This window comes from Oncorhynchus masou, unplaced genomic scaffold, assembly GCF_036934945.1.
Source record: "Oncorhynchus masou masou isolate Uvic2021 unplaced genomic scaffold, UVic_Omas_1.1 unplaced_scaffold_1764, whole genome shotgun sequence".
NCBI lineage: Eukaryota > Metazoa > Chordata > Actinopteri > Salmoniformes > Salmonidae > Oncorhynchus > Oncorhynchus masou.
This window is the reverse complement of record NW_027007813.1, coordinates 14629-29052: the sequence shown is the minus strand read 5'-3', so window position 1 is coordinate 29052 and position 14424 is coordinate 14629. Positions and strand designations below refer to the sequence as shown.

Sequence of the window (14424 nt, the reverse complement as noted above, 5' to 3'; positions counted from 1 at the left end):
TGATGGAGGAGGTAAGGGAGTGGGAGGACAAGAGAGGTAGTGATGGAGGTGGTAAGGGATAAGGGAGGAAAAGAGAGGTAGTGATGGAGGAGGTAAGATGGGAGGACAAGAGAGGTAGTGATGGGAGGTGGTAAGGGATAGTGATGGGAGGACAAGAGGTAGTGATAGTGATGGAGGAGGTAGTGATGGAGGAGGAAAGGGATGGGAGGACAAGAGAGGTAGTGGGAGGACAAGAGAGGTAGTGATGGAGGAGGTGGAGGAGGGGAGTGGGAGGAAAGAGAGGTAGTGATGGAGGAGGTAGGGATGGGAGGAAAGAGAGGTAGTGATGGAGGAGGTAAGGGAGTGGAGGACAAGAGAGGTAGAGGACAAGAGAGGTAGTGATGGAGGACAAGGTAAGAGGGGAGTGGGAGGACAAGAGAGGTAGTGATGGAGGAGGTAGGGGAGGGGAGGAAAAGAGAGGTAGTGATGGAGGAGGTAAGGAGTGGGAGGACAAGAGAGGTAGTGATGGAGGAGGTAAGGGAAGTGGGAGGACAAGAGAGGTAGGAGGTAAGGGATGGAGGAGGTAAGGGGAGGAGGTAAGGGAGGACAAGAGAGGTAGTGATGGAGGAGGTAAGGGAGTGGGAGGACAAGAGAGGTAGTGATGGAGGAGGTAGTGGGAGTGGGAGGACAAGAGAGGTAGTGATGGAGGAGGTAAGGGAGTGGGAGGACAAGAGATGGTAGGGATGGAGGAGGTAAGGGAGGTAAGGGAGGACAAGAGAGGTAGTGATGGAGGAGGTAAGGGGAGGACAAGAGAGGTAGTGGGAGGACAAGAGAGGTAGTGATGGAGGAGGTAAGGAGTGGGAGGACAAGAGAGGTAGTGATGGAGGAGGTAAGGGAGTGGGGATGGAGGACAAGAAGGTAGTGATGGAGGAGGAGTGGGAGAAAAGAGAGGTAGTGATGAGGACAAGAGTGGGAGGACAAGAGAGTAGTGGAGGAGGTAGGGGAGGGGAGGACAAGAGAGGTAGTGAGGGGAGGTAAGGGAGTGGGAGGACAAGAGAGGTAGTGATGGAGGAGGTAAGGGAGGACAAGAGGGAGTGATGGAGGAGGTAAGGGAAGAGAGGTAGTGATGGAGGAGGTAAGGGACAAGGGAGGACAAGAGAGGTAGTGATGGAGGAGGTAAGGGAGTGGGAGGGAGAGAAGTGAGAGGAGGTAGTGATGGAGGACAAGAGAGGTAATGGGATAAGGGGAGGACAAGAGAGGTAGTGATGGAGGAGGTAAGGGAGTGGGAGGACAAGAGAGGTAGTGATGGAGGAGGTAGGGGGGAGTGGGAGGAAAGAGAGGTAGTGATGGAGGAGGTAAAGCAGTGGGATCAAAGAGAGAGGTAGTGATGGAGGAGGTAAGGTGATGGAAGGAGGTAGTGGGAGGACAAGAGAGGTAGTGATGGAGGAGGTAAGGGAGTGGGAGGAGGTAAAGAGAGGTAGTGATGGATGGAGGGGAGGAAAAGAGAGGTAGTGATGGAGGAGGTAAGGGGGAGTGGGACAAAGAGAGGTAGTGATGGAGGAGGTAAGGGAGTGGGAGGACAAGAGAGGTAGTGATGGAGGAGGTAGTGGGAGTAAGGGAGGGAGGAAAAGAGAGGTAGTGATGGAGGAGGTAAGGGAGTGGGAGGACAAGAGAGGTAGTGATGGAGGAGGTAAGGGAGTAAGTGGAGGAAAAGAGAGGTAGTGATGGAGGAGGTAAGGGAGTGGGAGGACAAGAGAGGTAGTGATGGAGGAGGTAAGGGAGTGGGAGGACAAGAGAGGTAGTGATGGAGGAGGTAAGGGGACAAGGGAGGAAAGGAGAGGTAGTGATGGAGGAGGTAAGGAAGTGGGAGGACAAGAGAGGTAGTGATGGAGGAGGTAGGGGATAAGGGAGTGGGAGGACAAGAGAGGTAGTGATGGAGGAGGTAAGGAGTGGGAGGACAAGAGAGGTAGTGATGGAGGAGGTAAGGGAGTGGGAGGAAAAGAGAGGTAGTGATGGAGGAGGTAAGGGAGTGGGAGGAAAAGAGAGGTAGTGATGGAGGAGGTAAGGAAGTGGGAGGACAAGAGAGGTAGTGATGGAGGAGGTAAGGGAGTGGGAGGACAAGAGAGGTAGTGATGGAGGAGGTAAGGGAGTGGGAGGACAAGAGAGGTAGTGATGGAGGAGGTAGAGGATAAGGGAGGAAAAGAGAGGTAGTGATGGAGGAGGTAAGGGATAAGGGAGGACAAGAGAGGTAGTGATGGAGGAGGTAAGGGAGTGGGAGGACAAGAGAGGTAGTGATGGAGGAGGTAGGGGAGTGGGAGGAAAGAGAGGTAGTGATGGAGGAGGTAAGGGAGTGGGAGGAAAAGAGAGGTAGTGATGGAGGAGGTAAGGGAGTGGGAGAAAAGAGAGGTAGTGATGGAGGAGGTAAGGGAGTGGGAGGAAAAGAGAGGTAGTGATGGAGGAGGTAGGGGAGTGGGAGGACAAGAGAGGTGGTGATGGAGGAGGTAGAGGATAAGGGAGGAAAAGAGAGGTAGTGATGGAGGAGGTAGGGGATAAGGGAGGAAAAGAGAGGTAGTGATGGAGGAGGTAAGGGAGTAGGGAGGAAAAGAGAGGTAGTGATGGAGGAGGTATTGGAGTGGGAGAAATTGAGAGGTAGTGATGGAGGAGGTAAGGGAGTGGGAGGACAAGAGAGGTTGTGATGGAGGAGGTAAGGGATAACGGAGGAAAGGAGAGGAAATGATGGAGGAGGTAAGGGAGTGGGAGGACAAGAGAGGTTGTGATGGAGGAGGTAGGGGAGTGGGAGGAAAAGAGAGGTAGTGATGGAGGAGGTAAGTGATAAGGGAGTGGGAGGACAAGAGAGGTAGTGATGGAGGAGGTAGGGGAGTGGGAGGAAAAGAGAGGTAGTGATGGAGGAGGTAAGGGAGTGGGAGGACAAAGAGAGGTAGTGATGGAGGAGGTAAGTGAGTGGGATGAAAAGAGAGGTAGTGATGGAGGAGGTAAGGGAGTGGGAGGACAAAGATGTAGTGATGGAGGAGGTAGGGGAGTGGTAGGAAAAGAGAGGTAGTGATATAGGGGAGTGGGAGGAAAAGAGAGGGATGATTGAAACATCAAAAGGCAGTTTCAAAGGTCACACGCACTTTGAACCTTATGACATACATTTGCCCTTTTGTCTTATCAAATAGTCTGATTAGACCGAGCAACCAATCCACTTGTCTATACACTTAGAAAAAAAGGGTTCTGCGGCTCTTCGGCTGTCCCTGTACCTGGTTCCAGGTACAACCCTTTTTCTAAGAATGTTCTTTGTACCCTCTCTACAAAGACAGATTTTGAGTTTATTTCTTAATTCATCTCGTTTTCTGTGAACTTACACTTAACCATACACTGCTGTGTGCTTTCATAGATCAATACATTCCAAAAGAGAGATATGGAGGTGGAGAATATAAATATTTTAGAGTAGGAGAGAGAGGGTGAAGACAGTTAGAGATACTGAATGAAAAAGAGAGAGTGACAATAGAGGTAGAGATAGAGAGGGCAAACTACAAAGAGAGAGAGGAGGAGGGGATAGTTAGAGAGAGAGAGGAGGAGGTATAGTTAGAGAGAGAGAGATAGGATAGTTAGAAAGAGAGAGGGGGGTGATAATAGAGGCAGAGAGAGTGAGATAAAATGCTAAGAATAATTGTAGAGAGACAGAGAGAAACAGAGAGAAAGCAAATAAGAGAGAAGAGGAGAGAGTGGATAGAGAAAGAGATGGGGCCAGGTTTGTATTGATGCCACTGCAGTGTTGTGCTACTGCCTGATGAGACCTGTTGATTCCTCAGAGCACACTGTCTATTGAACCAAACCTTGTTGTTCAACTCCTGCTCTGCTCCCACTGCCTATAGAAGCTATATAGAAACCTGGGGATGAGGAGAGAGAGAGAGAGAGAGAGAGAGAGAGAGAGAGAGAGAGAGAGAGAGAGAGAGGACCAAGAAGATGGATAGGAGATGAAAGAACCAGAGAGGGAGACAGAGTTTTGTAGAGGAGGATGAGGGAGAGACCAGGAAGTAAACAACAAGAAGAGGGGGGAGAGGAACGATGTAAAGAGAGGATAACAAGGGGAGGAGTAGGATGAGAGGAGGGGAACGATGTAAAGAGAGGATAACAAGGGGAGGAGTAGGATGAGAGGAGAGGAACGATGTAAAGAGAGGATAACAAGGGGAGGAGTAGGATGAGAGGAGGGGGACGGGATGTAAAGAGAGGATAACAAGGGGAGGAGTAGGATGAGAGGAGAGGAACGATGGAGGAAAGAGAGGATAACAAGGGGAGGAGTAGGATGAGAGGAGGGGAACGATGTAAAGAGAGGATAACAAGGGGAGGAGTAGGATGAGAGGAGAGGAACGATGTAAAGAGAGGATAACAAGGGGAGGAGTAGGATGAGAGGAGGGGAACGATGTAAAGAGAGGATAACAAGGGGAGGAGTAGGATGAGAGGAGAGGAACGATGTAAAGAGAGGATAACAAGGGGGAGGAGTAGGATGAGAGGAGGGGAACAAGATGTAAAGAGAGGATAACAAGGGGAGGAGTAGGATGAGAGGAGAGGAACGATGTAAAGAGAGGATAACAAGGGAGGAGTAGGATGAGAGGAGGGGAGGATGTAAAGAGAGGATAACAAGGGGAGGAGTAGGATGAGAGGAGAGGAACGATGTAAAGAGAGGATAACAAGGGGAGGAGTAGGATGAGAGGAGAGGAACGATGTAAAGAGAGGATAACAAGGGGAGGAGTAGGATGAGAGGAGAGGGAACGATGTAAAGAGAGGATAACAAGGGGAGGAGTAGGATGAGAGGAGAGGAACGATGTAAAGAGAGGATAACAAGGGGAGGAGTAGGATGAGAGGAGGGAACGATGTAAAGAGAGAGATAACAAGGGGAGGAGTAGGATGAGAGGAGGGGGACGATGTAAAGAGAGGATAACAAGGGGAGGAGTAGGATGAGAGGAGGGGGACGATGTAAAGAGAGGATAACAAGGGGAGGAGTAGGATGAGAGGAGGGGAACGATGTAAAGAGAGGATAACAAGGGGAGGAGTAGGATGAGAGGAGAGGAACGATGTAAAGAGAGGATAACAAGGGGAGGAGTAGGATGAGAGGAGAGGAACGATGTAAAGAGAGGATAACAAGGGGAGGAGTAGGATGAGAGGAGGGGAACGATGTAAAGAGAGGATAACAAGGGGAGGAGTAGGATGAGAGGAGAGGAACGATGTAAAGAGAGGATAACAAGGGGAGGAGTAGGATGAGAGGAGGGGAACGATGTAAAGAGAGGATAACAAGGGGAGGAGTAGGATGAGAGGAGAGGAACGATGTAAAGAGAGGATAACAAGGGGAGGAGTAGGATGAGAGGAGAGGAACGATGTAAAGAGAGGATAACAAGGGGAGGAGTAGGATGAGAGGAGGGGAACGATGTAAAGAGAGGATAACAAGGGGAGGAGTAGGATGAGAGGAGGGGAACGATGTAAAGAGAGGATAACAAGGGGAGGAGTAGGATGAGAGGAGAGGAACGATGTAAAGAGAGGATAACAAGGGGAGGAGTAGGATGAGAGGAGGGGGACGATGTAAAGAGAGGATAACAAGGGGAGGAGTAGGATGAGAGGAGAGGAACGATGTAAAGAGAGGATAACAAGGGGAGGAGTAGGATGAGAGGAGAGGAACGATGTAAAGAGAGGATAACAAGGGAGGAGTAGGATGAGAGGAGGGGAACGATGTAAAGAGAGGATAACAAGGGGAGGAGTAGGATGAGAGGAGGGGAACGATGTAAAGAGAGGATAACAAGGGGAGGAGTAGGATGAGAGGAGGGGAACGATGTAAAGAGAGGATAACAAGGGGAGGAGTAGGATGAGAGGAGAGGAACGATGTAAAGAGAGGATAACAAGGGGAGGAGTAGGATGAGAGGAGGGGGACGATGTAAAGAGAGGATAACAAGGGGAGGAGTAGGATGAGAGGAGGAGGATGGCCGGCAGATGAATGTCAGTTCCTGAGAGCTTTTCCACAACTACCTACATTTTTGTATTTATTTAACTGTTATTTTACCAGGTAAGTTGACTGAGAACACATTCTCATTTACAGCAACGACCTGGGGAATAGTTACAGGGGAGAGAGGAGGGATGAATGCACTAATTGTAAGCTGGGGATTATTAGGTGACCGTGATGGTTTGAGGGCCAGATTGGGAAATTAGCCAGGACACCGGGGTGAACACCCTACTCTTACAATAAGTGCCATGGGATCTTTAATGACCTCAGAGAGTCAGTCACATCCGAAAGACGGCACCCTACACAGAGCAGTGTCCCCAATCACTGCCCTGGGGAATTTGAATATTTTTTAGACCAGAGGAAAGAGTGCCTCCTACTGGCCCTCCAACACCGCTTCCAGCAGCATCTGGTCTCCCATCCAGGGACCAACCAGAACCAACCCTGGTTAGCTTCAGAAGCAAGCCAGCAGTGTAATGCAGGGTGGTATGCTGCTGGCAATAATGATTAGTTCTAATAAACATTGACATGAGATCTAAGTCCTCCTTTAAACAGTGCTGTGTGGTATTGAGGATACTGTACACCTTCCTCTGTGTTTTCTTACAGCTTCACACTGCCTAGTTGGTTTTTATGTGGGTAACGGATACACTTTCAACACCAGTCAGAACTGTCACTGTGTCAACAGCTTTAAAAACACCTATCTTCCCACCTCTTTCTACCCTCTCTCCCTCCTCCCTCCTCCCCTGTCATCTCTGGCTCATCTCCTCCCCGACAGGCCGCTGCCTGGTGGATATAACACTGGGCATTTCCTCCTTCGCTTCCTCCATCATTTCCCCAGACAATGCCACACTTTAGAAGGAGGAGAGCATCCTCCGCTTTGCCTCCCTTGCTGAGACTGACCCCAAAGCCACTGTCCCTTCCCTCTGTCAACTCCGGTCCCTACATCCTCCTTTCCTCCTCCTTCCCTCCATTCTCTTTTTTTCAGCAGTACACAAGAGAATCTTCTCCCTTCCGTCTGATATCCCTTCTGTCACTTTTCCTTCCCCTTGTTCTTCATCCACAATGAAGTCGCTTCCCTCCATCCTATCTTCTATCTCTCCCTCCATCCTATCTTCTATCTCTCCCTCCATCCTATTCTTCTCCCTCCACCCTATCCTCTGCTCTCCCTCCATCCTATCCTCCTCTCTCCCTCCATCCTATCCTCATCTCTTTCTAAATTCTACCATACTCTATCCCTCCATCCTATCTTCTATCTCTCCCTCCATCCTATTCTTCTCCCTCCACCCTATCCTCTGCTCTCCCTCCATCCTATCCTCCGCTCTCCCTCCATCCTATCCTCCTCTCTCCCTCCATCCTATCCTCCTCTCTCCCTCCATCCTATCCTCCTCTCTCCCTCCATCCTATCCTCCTCTCTCCCTCCATCCTATCCTCATCTCTCCCTCCATCCTATCCTTCTCTCTCCCTACATCCTATCCTACTCTCTCCCTCCATCCTATCCTCCTCTCTCCCTCATCCTATCCTCCTCTCTCCCTCCATCCTATCCTCCTCTCTCCCTCCATCCTATCCTCCTCTCTCCCTCCATCCTATCCTCCTCTCTCCCTCCATCCTATCCTCCTCTCTCCCTCCATCCTATCCTTCCCTCTCTCTCCCTCCATCCTATCCTCCTCTCTCCTCCATCCTATCCTCCTCCTCCCTCCATCCTATCCTCCTCTCTCCCTCCATCCTATCCTCCTCTCTCCCTCCATCCTATCCTCCTCTCTCCCTCCATCCTATCCTCCTCTCTCCCTCCATCCATCCTATCCTATCCTCACTCCCACCATCCGATCCTTCTCTCTCTCCCTCCATCCTATCCTCCTCTCTCCCTCCATCCTATCCTCTGCTCTCCCTCCATCCTATCCTCCTCTCCCCTCCATCCTCCTTCTCAGATCTCCCTCCATCCTCCTCCTCTCCCTCCATCCTATCCTCCTCTCTCCCTCCATCCTATCCTCCTCTCTCCCTCCATCCTATCCTCCTCCTCCCTGACACACACACAGTCATGCACACACAGACACACACATAAATAAAAACGCACACCCACGCACACAAGCACATAAAAACAAAACGCACACCCACCCAGTGAGGCAAGCAGATCAATGACCCAAATATAAAATATCTTTATTAAAGTATATGTTAACATCCCTGACTACATACAGTATACACACACAAATCTCCCTGACTACGTACAGTATACATACACCAAACTCCCTGACTACATACAGTATACATACACCAAACTCCCTGACTACATACAGTATACATACACCAAACTCCCTGACTACATACAGTATACATACACCAAACTCCCAGACCACATACAGTATACATACACCAAACTCCCACCACATACAGTATACATACACATACACCAAACTCCCTGACTACATACAGTATACATACACCAAACTCCCTGACTACATACAGTATACACACACCAAACTCCCTGACCACATACAGTATACATACACCAAACTCCCTGACTACATACAGTATACATACACCAAACTCCCTGACCACATACAGTATACATACACCAAACTCCATGACTACATACAGTATACATACACCAAACTCCCTGACCACATACAGTATACATACACCAAACTCCCTGACCACATACAGTATACATACACCAAACTCCCTGACCACATACAGTATACATACACCAAACTCCCTGACCACATACAGTATACATACACCAAACTCCCTGACCACATACAGTATACATACACCAAACACCCTGACCACATACAGTATACATACACCAAACTCCCTGACTACATACAGTATACATACACCAAACACCCTGACCACATACAGTATACATACACCAAACTCCCTGACTACATACAGTATACATACACCAAACTCCCTGACCACATACAGTATACATACAGTATACATACACTAAACTCCCTGACCACATACAGTATACATACAGTATACAAGCCTGTTGGAAACCTAACTAGTGACTACACTCATGCATCAGGACAGCTCATCAGGAGCTGCTCCCTGGTGAGACGTTGGTTAATTGGTTGTGAATTAAAAGGAACAGAGAGTTATTGACAGGGATCAACAGCAGTAGAACAGCTACAATGGCGCACGCATTAACTCTTAAAGGGTTCTTCAGCTGTCCCCACAGAATAACCCTTTGAAGAACCCTTTTAGTTCCAGGTACTGAACCCTTTTCAGTTGCATGTAGAACCCTTTCTACAGAGGACTCTACATGTCACCAAAATTCCTCATGTTCTACCTGGATCCAAAAAGGAGTTGTACCTGGAGCCAAAAGGGTTCTCCTATGGGGACAGCTGAAGAACCCTCTTGGAACCCTTTCTTCTAAGAGTGTATAGCTGTAGGACCTAGTATAGCACTGTTTCAGATATTCCTCATGGTATGACCTAGCCTGGCTACACCAGGACTCAACACTGTTTCAGATATTCCTCATGGTATGACCTAGCCTGGCTACACCAGGACTGAACACTGTTTCAGATATTCCTCATGGTACACTGTTTCAGATATTCCTCATGGTATGACCTAGCCTGGCTAACAGATATTCCATGGTATGACTCACACCATGACTCAACACTGTTTCAGATATTCCTCATGGTATGACCTAGCCTGGCTACACCAGGACTGAACATTGTACTTTTGTGTGGTCTAGCCAGACTAGGTAACACCAACCATAAACAAGAATCCCTCAAAAGGATGTCCTCCCAATAACATGCAACAGGGTTACAGTCAAACTATCTATGGTATAACAAGACATTATTTCATTTCCACAACCACCACATAAAAGTCCTCAATCATTTTTATGACACCTAACTCTGCTGTATCAGTACCTAAACTTATACTTGTGTTTCATTGCTTTGCCTAGGCTACAAACCATAACTTCAATACAACAACGGAAATGTTGAATTCCTGTTAGTCACACATAAGCATAGACACAGACTATAACACATCCCCGGCCCAGTGTTGTGGTACTGTAGGGTACTGTGATGTTTTCTGCTGCCTGAACACGCTGGTTTGGTTCCCATAGAGCAGCAGCCTCGTGAGGCAGAGAGAGAGAGCGCCCGTTAAGAACGGGTGAGCGATTAATTAAATAGGTGGCAATTCGTCATAGCTCTGTCGTCTGGCTTCCTCACTCAGGTCTCAGGGTGCCACTTCACTGACTCTGCTGTTATTAATCTCTCTCCCTCTCGTTGTCGTTCTCTCTCTTCACCTCTCTCTTTCTCTTCTAATTTCTCTATCCATTTTTTTCACTTCTCTCTTTTTCTCTCCATGTTCACCTCTCTTGCTCTGTCGTTCTATCACACCGTCGTTCTATCGCTCTGTCGTTCTCTCGCTCTGTCGTTCTCCCTCTCCCTCTTCACCCCTTTCTCTCTCTTTCCCTCCAACTTCACCTCTCTCTCCTTCTTCATCTCTCTCTTTCTCTTTCTCTCACTCTCCTTCTCTGGCTCTGCACCTCTCTCTCTTGATACAGCTCTCTCTTCATTCTCACCTCTCTTTCTCTCCTGATCTTCCTCTCTATTTAAACTTCTTCCTCGTTATCTCTCTCATTCTCAGTTTCACTTTTCACCCTCAAGTCTGTTGCACATCTTTTTCTCAACACCTCTTATCTTTGTCCTAGAAATAACATTCTTTCTCACATCCTCTCATCATGCACCCTCTCTACCTCCATCTTCACATCTATCCATCCCTCTCTCTTTATGTCATTCTACATCGAGGTCACTGTAAGTAACCTAAAGACAAGATGATTTACATACGTACCCAATGCCCACAGCAGTCTCAGAACAGACTAATGGCACAGTGTGTTAATTACATCCCACTGGGCAAACACTGGTTGAATCAATATTGTTTCCATGTCAGTTCAACAAAATGACATTGAACCAATGTGGAATAGACATTGAATTGACGTCTGTGCCCAGTGGGAGTGTGACTAACTCCAAGCTACAACACAGACAAATAGGTATCTAGGCAGCAATATTATTACTCCAAATGAACATTACAGTCAAGCTATCAGTCCAGGTCAGGTGGAATGATATGTCAGCAAAACTACTGTAGTAGAACAAGTAAAAATCAACCATTTAAAAATCAGAAGATTCAAACTCCTTCCATCTTCCAAGGATTCAGCATTCAGGGCTGCAAACATAATTGATTGTGGTCAGCTACTATAGTATAGATTTACCTTCCAACAGAAAAATGGAGCCTGAGGAGGTTAAAGGGGCTTTCTTTCTTCAAGACAGCAGGCGACGTGCAGGAAACAGTTTTATGATAGTTTGGCATACAAAGCACTTCTATTACCTTGAATTGCAGGTTCCCTTATTGAGAACAGAGTGTACATCTTGAAATCTCTTACTCCTGATCCATTGTAATAGAAAGTAGGACATCCCTTATGAAACTCTTATCAAACACAGAACACAGTATTACTGCTCAGAATAAGGGCCAGTCAATTCACTCCACACTCTACTTAAAACTAGCATTGAGTGCAATAACCTCTTTAAGTGAACGCATTTAAAACATGCAATGTTGAAAATAAAGCTGGAGTATAATACATTAAAGAACGTAGGGTAAGAGCTTTAGAATTGAGGGTTACAATCTTTTTTCACTCTTGAAACAAATTGAGGTGAAGTTCTGGTCTAGAGCTGAAGCAGAGTGAATATATCTGCTATAGCCTCAAGGGCAGAACATAGACCTTAATCATAGATTGGACATCAGCATTTGTCCTGACCCCTAGCCTCTCTCTCCCTCTCACTCTCTAGCCACCACAACACATAGAACAAGACCAGAGGTAATATTTGACATATACAGCACATTCGGAAAGTATTCAGACCCCTTGACTTTTTCCAGATTTTTTTTCGTTACGGCCTTACTCTCAAAAAATGTCCCTCATCGATCTACACACAATACCCCATAATGATGAAGCGAAAACAGGTTTTTAGAAATTGTTGCAAATGTATTAAAAATAAAAAACAAAATACCTTATTTACATAAGTATTCAGACCCTATTCAGAAACACGATTCTCTGGTCTGATGAAACCAAGATTGAACTCTTTAGCATGAATGTCAAGTGTCACATCTGGAGGAAACCTGGCACCATCCCTACGGTGATGCATGGTGGTGGCAGCATCATGCTGTGGGGGTGTTTTTCAGCAGAGCAAAGTACAGATGAAAACCTGCTCCGGAACTCTCAGGACCTCAGACTAGGGCGAAGGTTCACATTCCAACAGGACAACGACCCTAAGGACACAGCCAAGACTACGCAGGAATGGTCTTCGGAACAAGTCTCTGAATGTCCTTGAGTGACCCAGCCAGAGCCCGGACTTGAACCGGATCGAACATCTCTGGAAAGGCCTGAAAATAGCTGTGCAGCGACGCTCCTCATCCAACCTGACAGAGCTTGAGAGGATCTGCAAAGAAGAATGGGAGAAACTCCCCAAATACAGGTGTGCCGAGCTTTTAGCTTCATGCCGAAAAAGACTTGAGGCTGTAATCGCTGCCAAAGGTGCTTTAACAAAGTACTGAGGGAAGGGTCTGAATACTTATTTAAATACGTTTGCAAACATTTCTTAAACAATGCTTTTTCTTTGTCAATACGGGGTATTGTGAGTAAATGAATGAGGATTAACAAAAAAATCCATTTTAGAATAAGGCTGTAACGTAACAAAATGTGGAAAAAGTCAAGGGGTCTGAATACTTCCTGAATGCACTGTAATTACAGTGGTTAAATGTCTCTATTTTGACACATTCTAATGAGACCCTGTTGCCCAGACTGGGTAAGTGTCCATCCATAGACCACACAGTAGGGAAGCAGACACATAACATCTGTCTTGTGAATGAACTCACCAATAAGTCTTTCCAGAAATGATGAAGCACTGTAAGTAACCCAACAACACGATGGCTTGTAGGCTATACACCTGAAAGCCACGGCAGTCTCAGTACAGACTAATGGTACAGTGTGTTCATTTAAGTGTGTCTACCTGCAGCTATAACACAGACGTAGTTCTCTAGGCACAATGTGTTCTACTCCAGACACATATTACAGTCAAGCGATCAGCCCAGGTCTGAACTGACCCATACGTCTTTGGATCAGACATGACTGGAATGCATCAATATCTTTCAGAGGTCAGAGAGCCGGGTAACACACAGTATGTCCTAGAGGTCAGAGAGCCGGGTAACACACAGTATGTCCTAGAGGTCAGAGAGCCGTGTCTGTGAAGCAAAGACCATCCCAAATGATGTCCTAGAGGTGGCATCTGTGTAGGAAAGACAGTCCCAAACGATGTCCTAGAGTTGACGGCTACGCAGGAAAGACAGTCCCACATTATGTCCTAGAGGTCACGTCTCCGTAGGAAATAGTCATATTTCAGAACCAGTCATCACCTGGATAAATCCTTCAGGTCTCTCTTTCTGCTTCATTATAATTCACTGGGTGAACAGAAGCCGGATAATTTAAAAGAGGTGAAATTTGAGCTGAGTAACAGAAAATAACATTTCATCCCTTTTTTCATTTGTCTGGCTTTTTATCTCTGTTGATCCAACAGACCGACGTGCGGGCGCACACACACTCGCACAGGCACACACACGCAAGTAGTTCTGTGTTTGTGTGTGCGGCATGGGCACACACACACTGGCACAGACACATGCACACACACTCGAGCACACAGATAAGACAAGGTCAATGTGAGATATAAATTAATGACTAGAGCAGCTGAGTACAAAACACAGACTTCAAAACAAAAACTAACTTAGAGTATAACAAACACACACACTGTCATACAAACACAAACAAATACATATTCACACAAAATACATATACGTAGTAAGACAGGCACAACACACACACGCACACAAACAATGCACACACAGTCACACACACTCTCTCTCTCTAATCTATCCTCTCCCCCCTGTCCCTCTTACCGGGCAGGCCAAGGCAGAGCAGGGCGCTGTAGTAGATGACGGGTAGTGGTCCGAGGGGGCAACCCTGGGGAGTGTCGGCCGGCTGCTGCCCCGGGCTCCAGGCACTGCTGTTGGGGGGGGGAAGGAGGGTGAAGATGTGGCTGTGCTCCATGGCCCTCCTCTTCCTCCTGGTCCTCGTCCTTAAATGCTCAGGAGTGTGTGAGCTCAGCTCGGCTCGGAGTCGGGGAAGCCCAGAAACACACACACTCTCACAGACCCAGACAGCAGGACTGAGACAGAGAAAGGGAGAGAAAGAGGGAGAGAGGGAGAGAGATAGAGAGGGAGGGAGGGAGGGAGAGGGAGAGAGAGAGAGAGAGAGGGTGCTCTGTCCTTGGGTGCCAGTCGGCATAAGTGTGAGGTATGTGTTGAAGCTGGGGTTGCGCGAGCGTTTCTGCGTGTCTGAGTGAGAGAGAAGAAGAGAGAGGGAGACGGAGGGGGGAGAAGAGGCTGTAAGTGTCTGT

General features: G+C 47.6%; 1 protein-coding gene across 1 annotated transcript in view; it reads right to left on the bottom strand.

Annotated features, from left to right (window-relative positions):
- LOC135532196 (probable G-protein coupled receptor 139) overlaps positions 1-14215 on the bottom strand; it is a 26729-nt gene extending 12514 nt beyond the window's left edge. Inside the window, 1 exon segment of the mRNA XM_064959801.1 lies at positions 13925-14215. Within this exon segment, the coding sequence (XP_064815873.1) occupies positions 13925-14075 (151 nt within the window). The 5' untranslated portion in view covers positions 14076-14215.
- Positions 14216-14424: the final 209 nt, after the last annotated feature.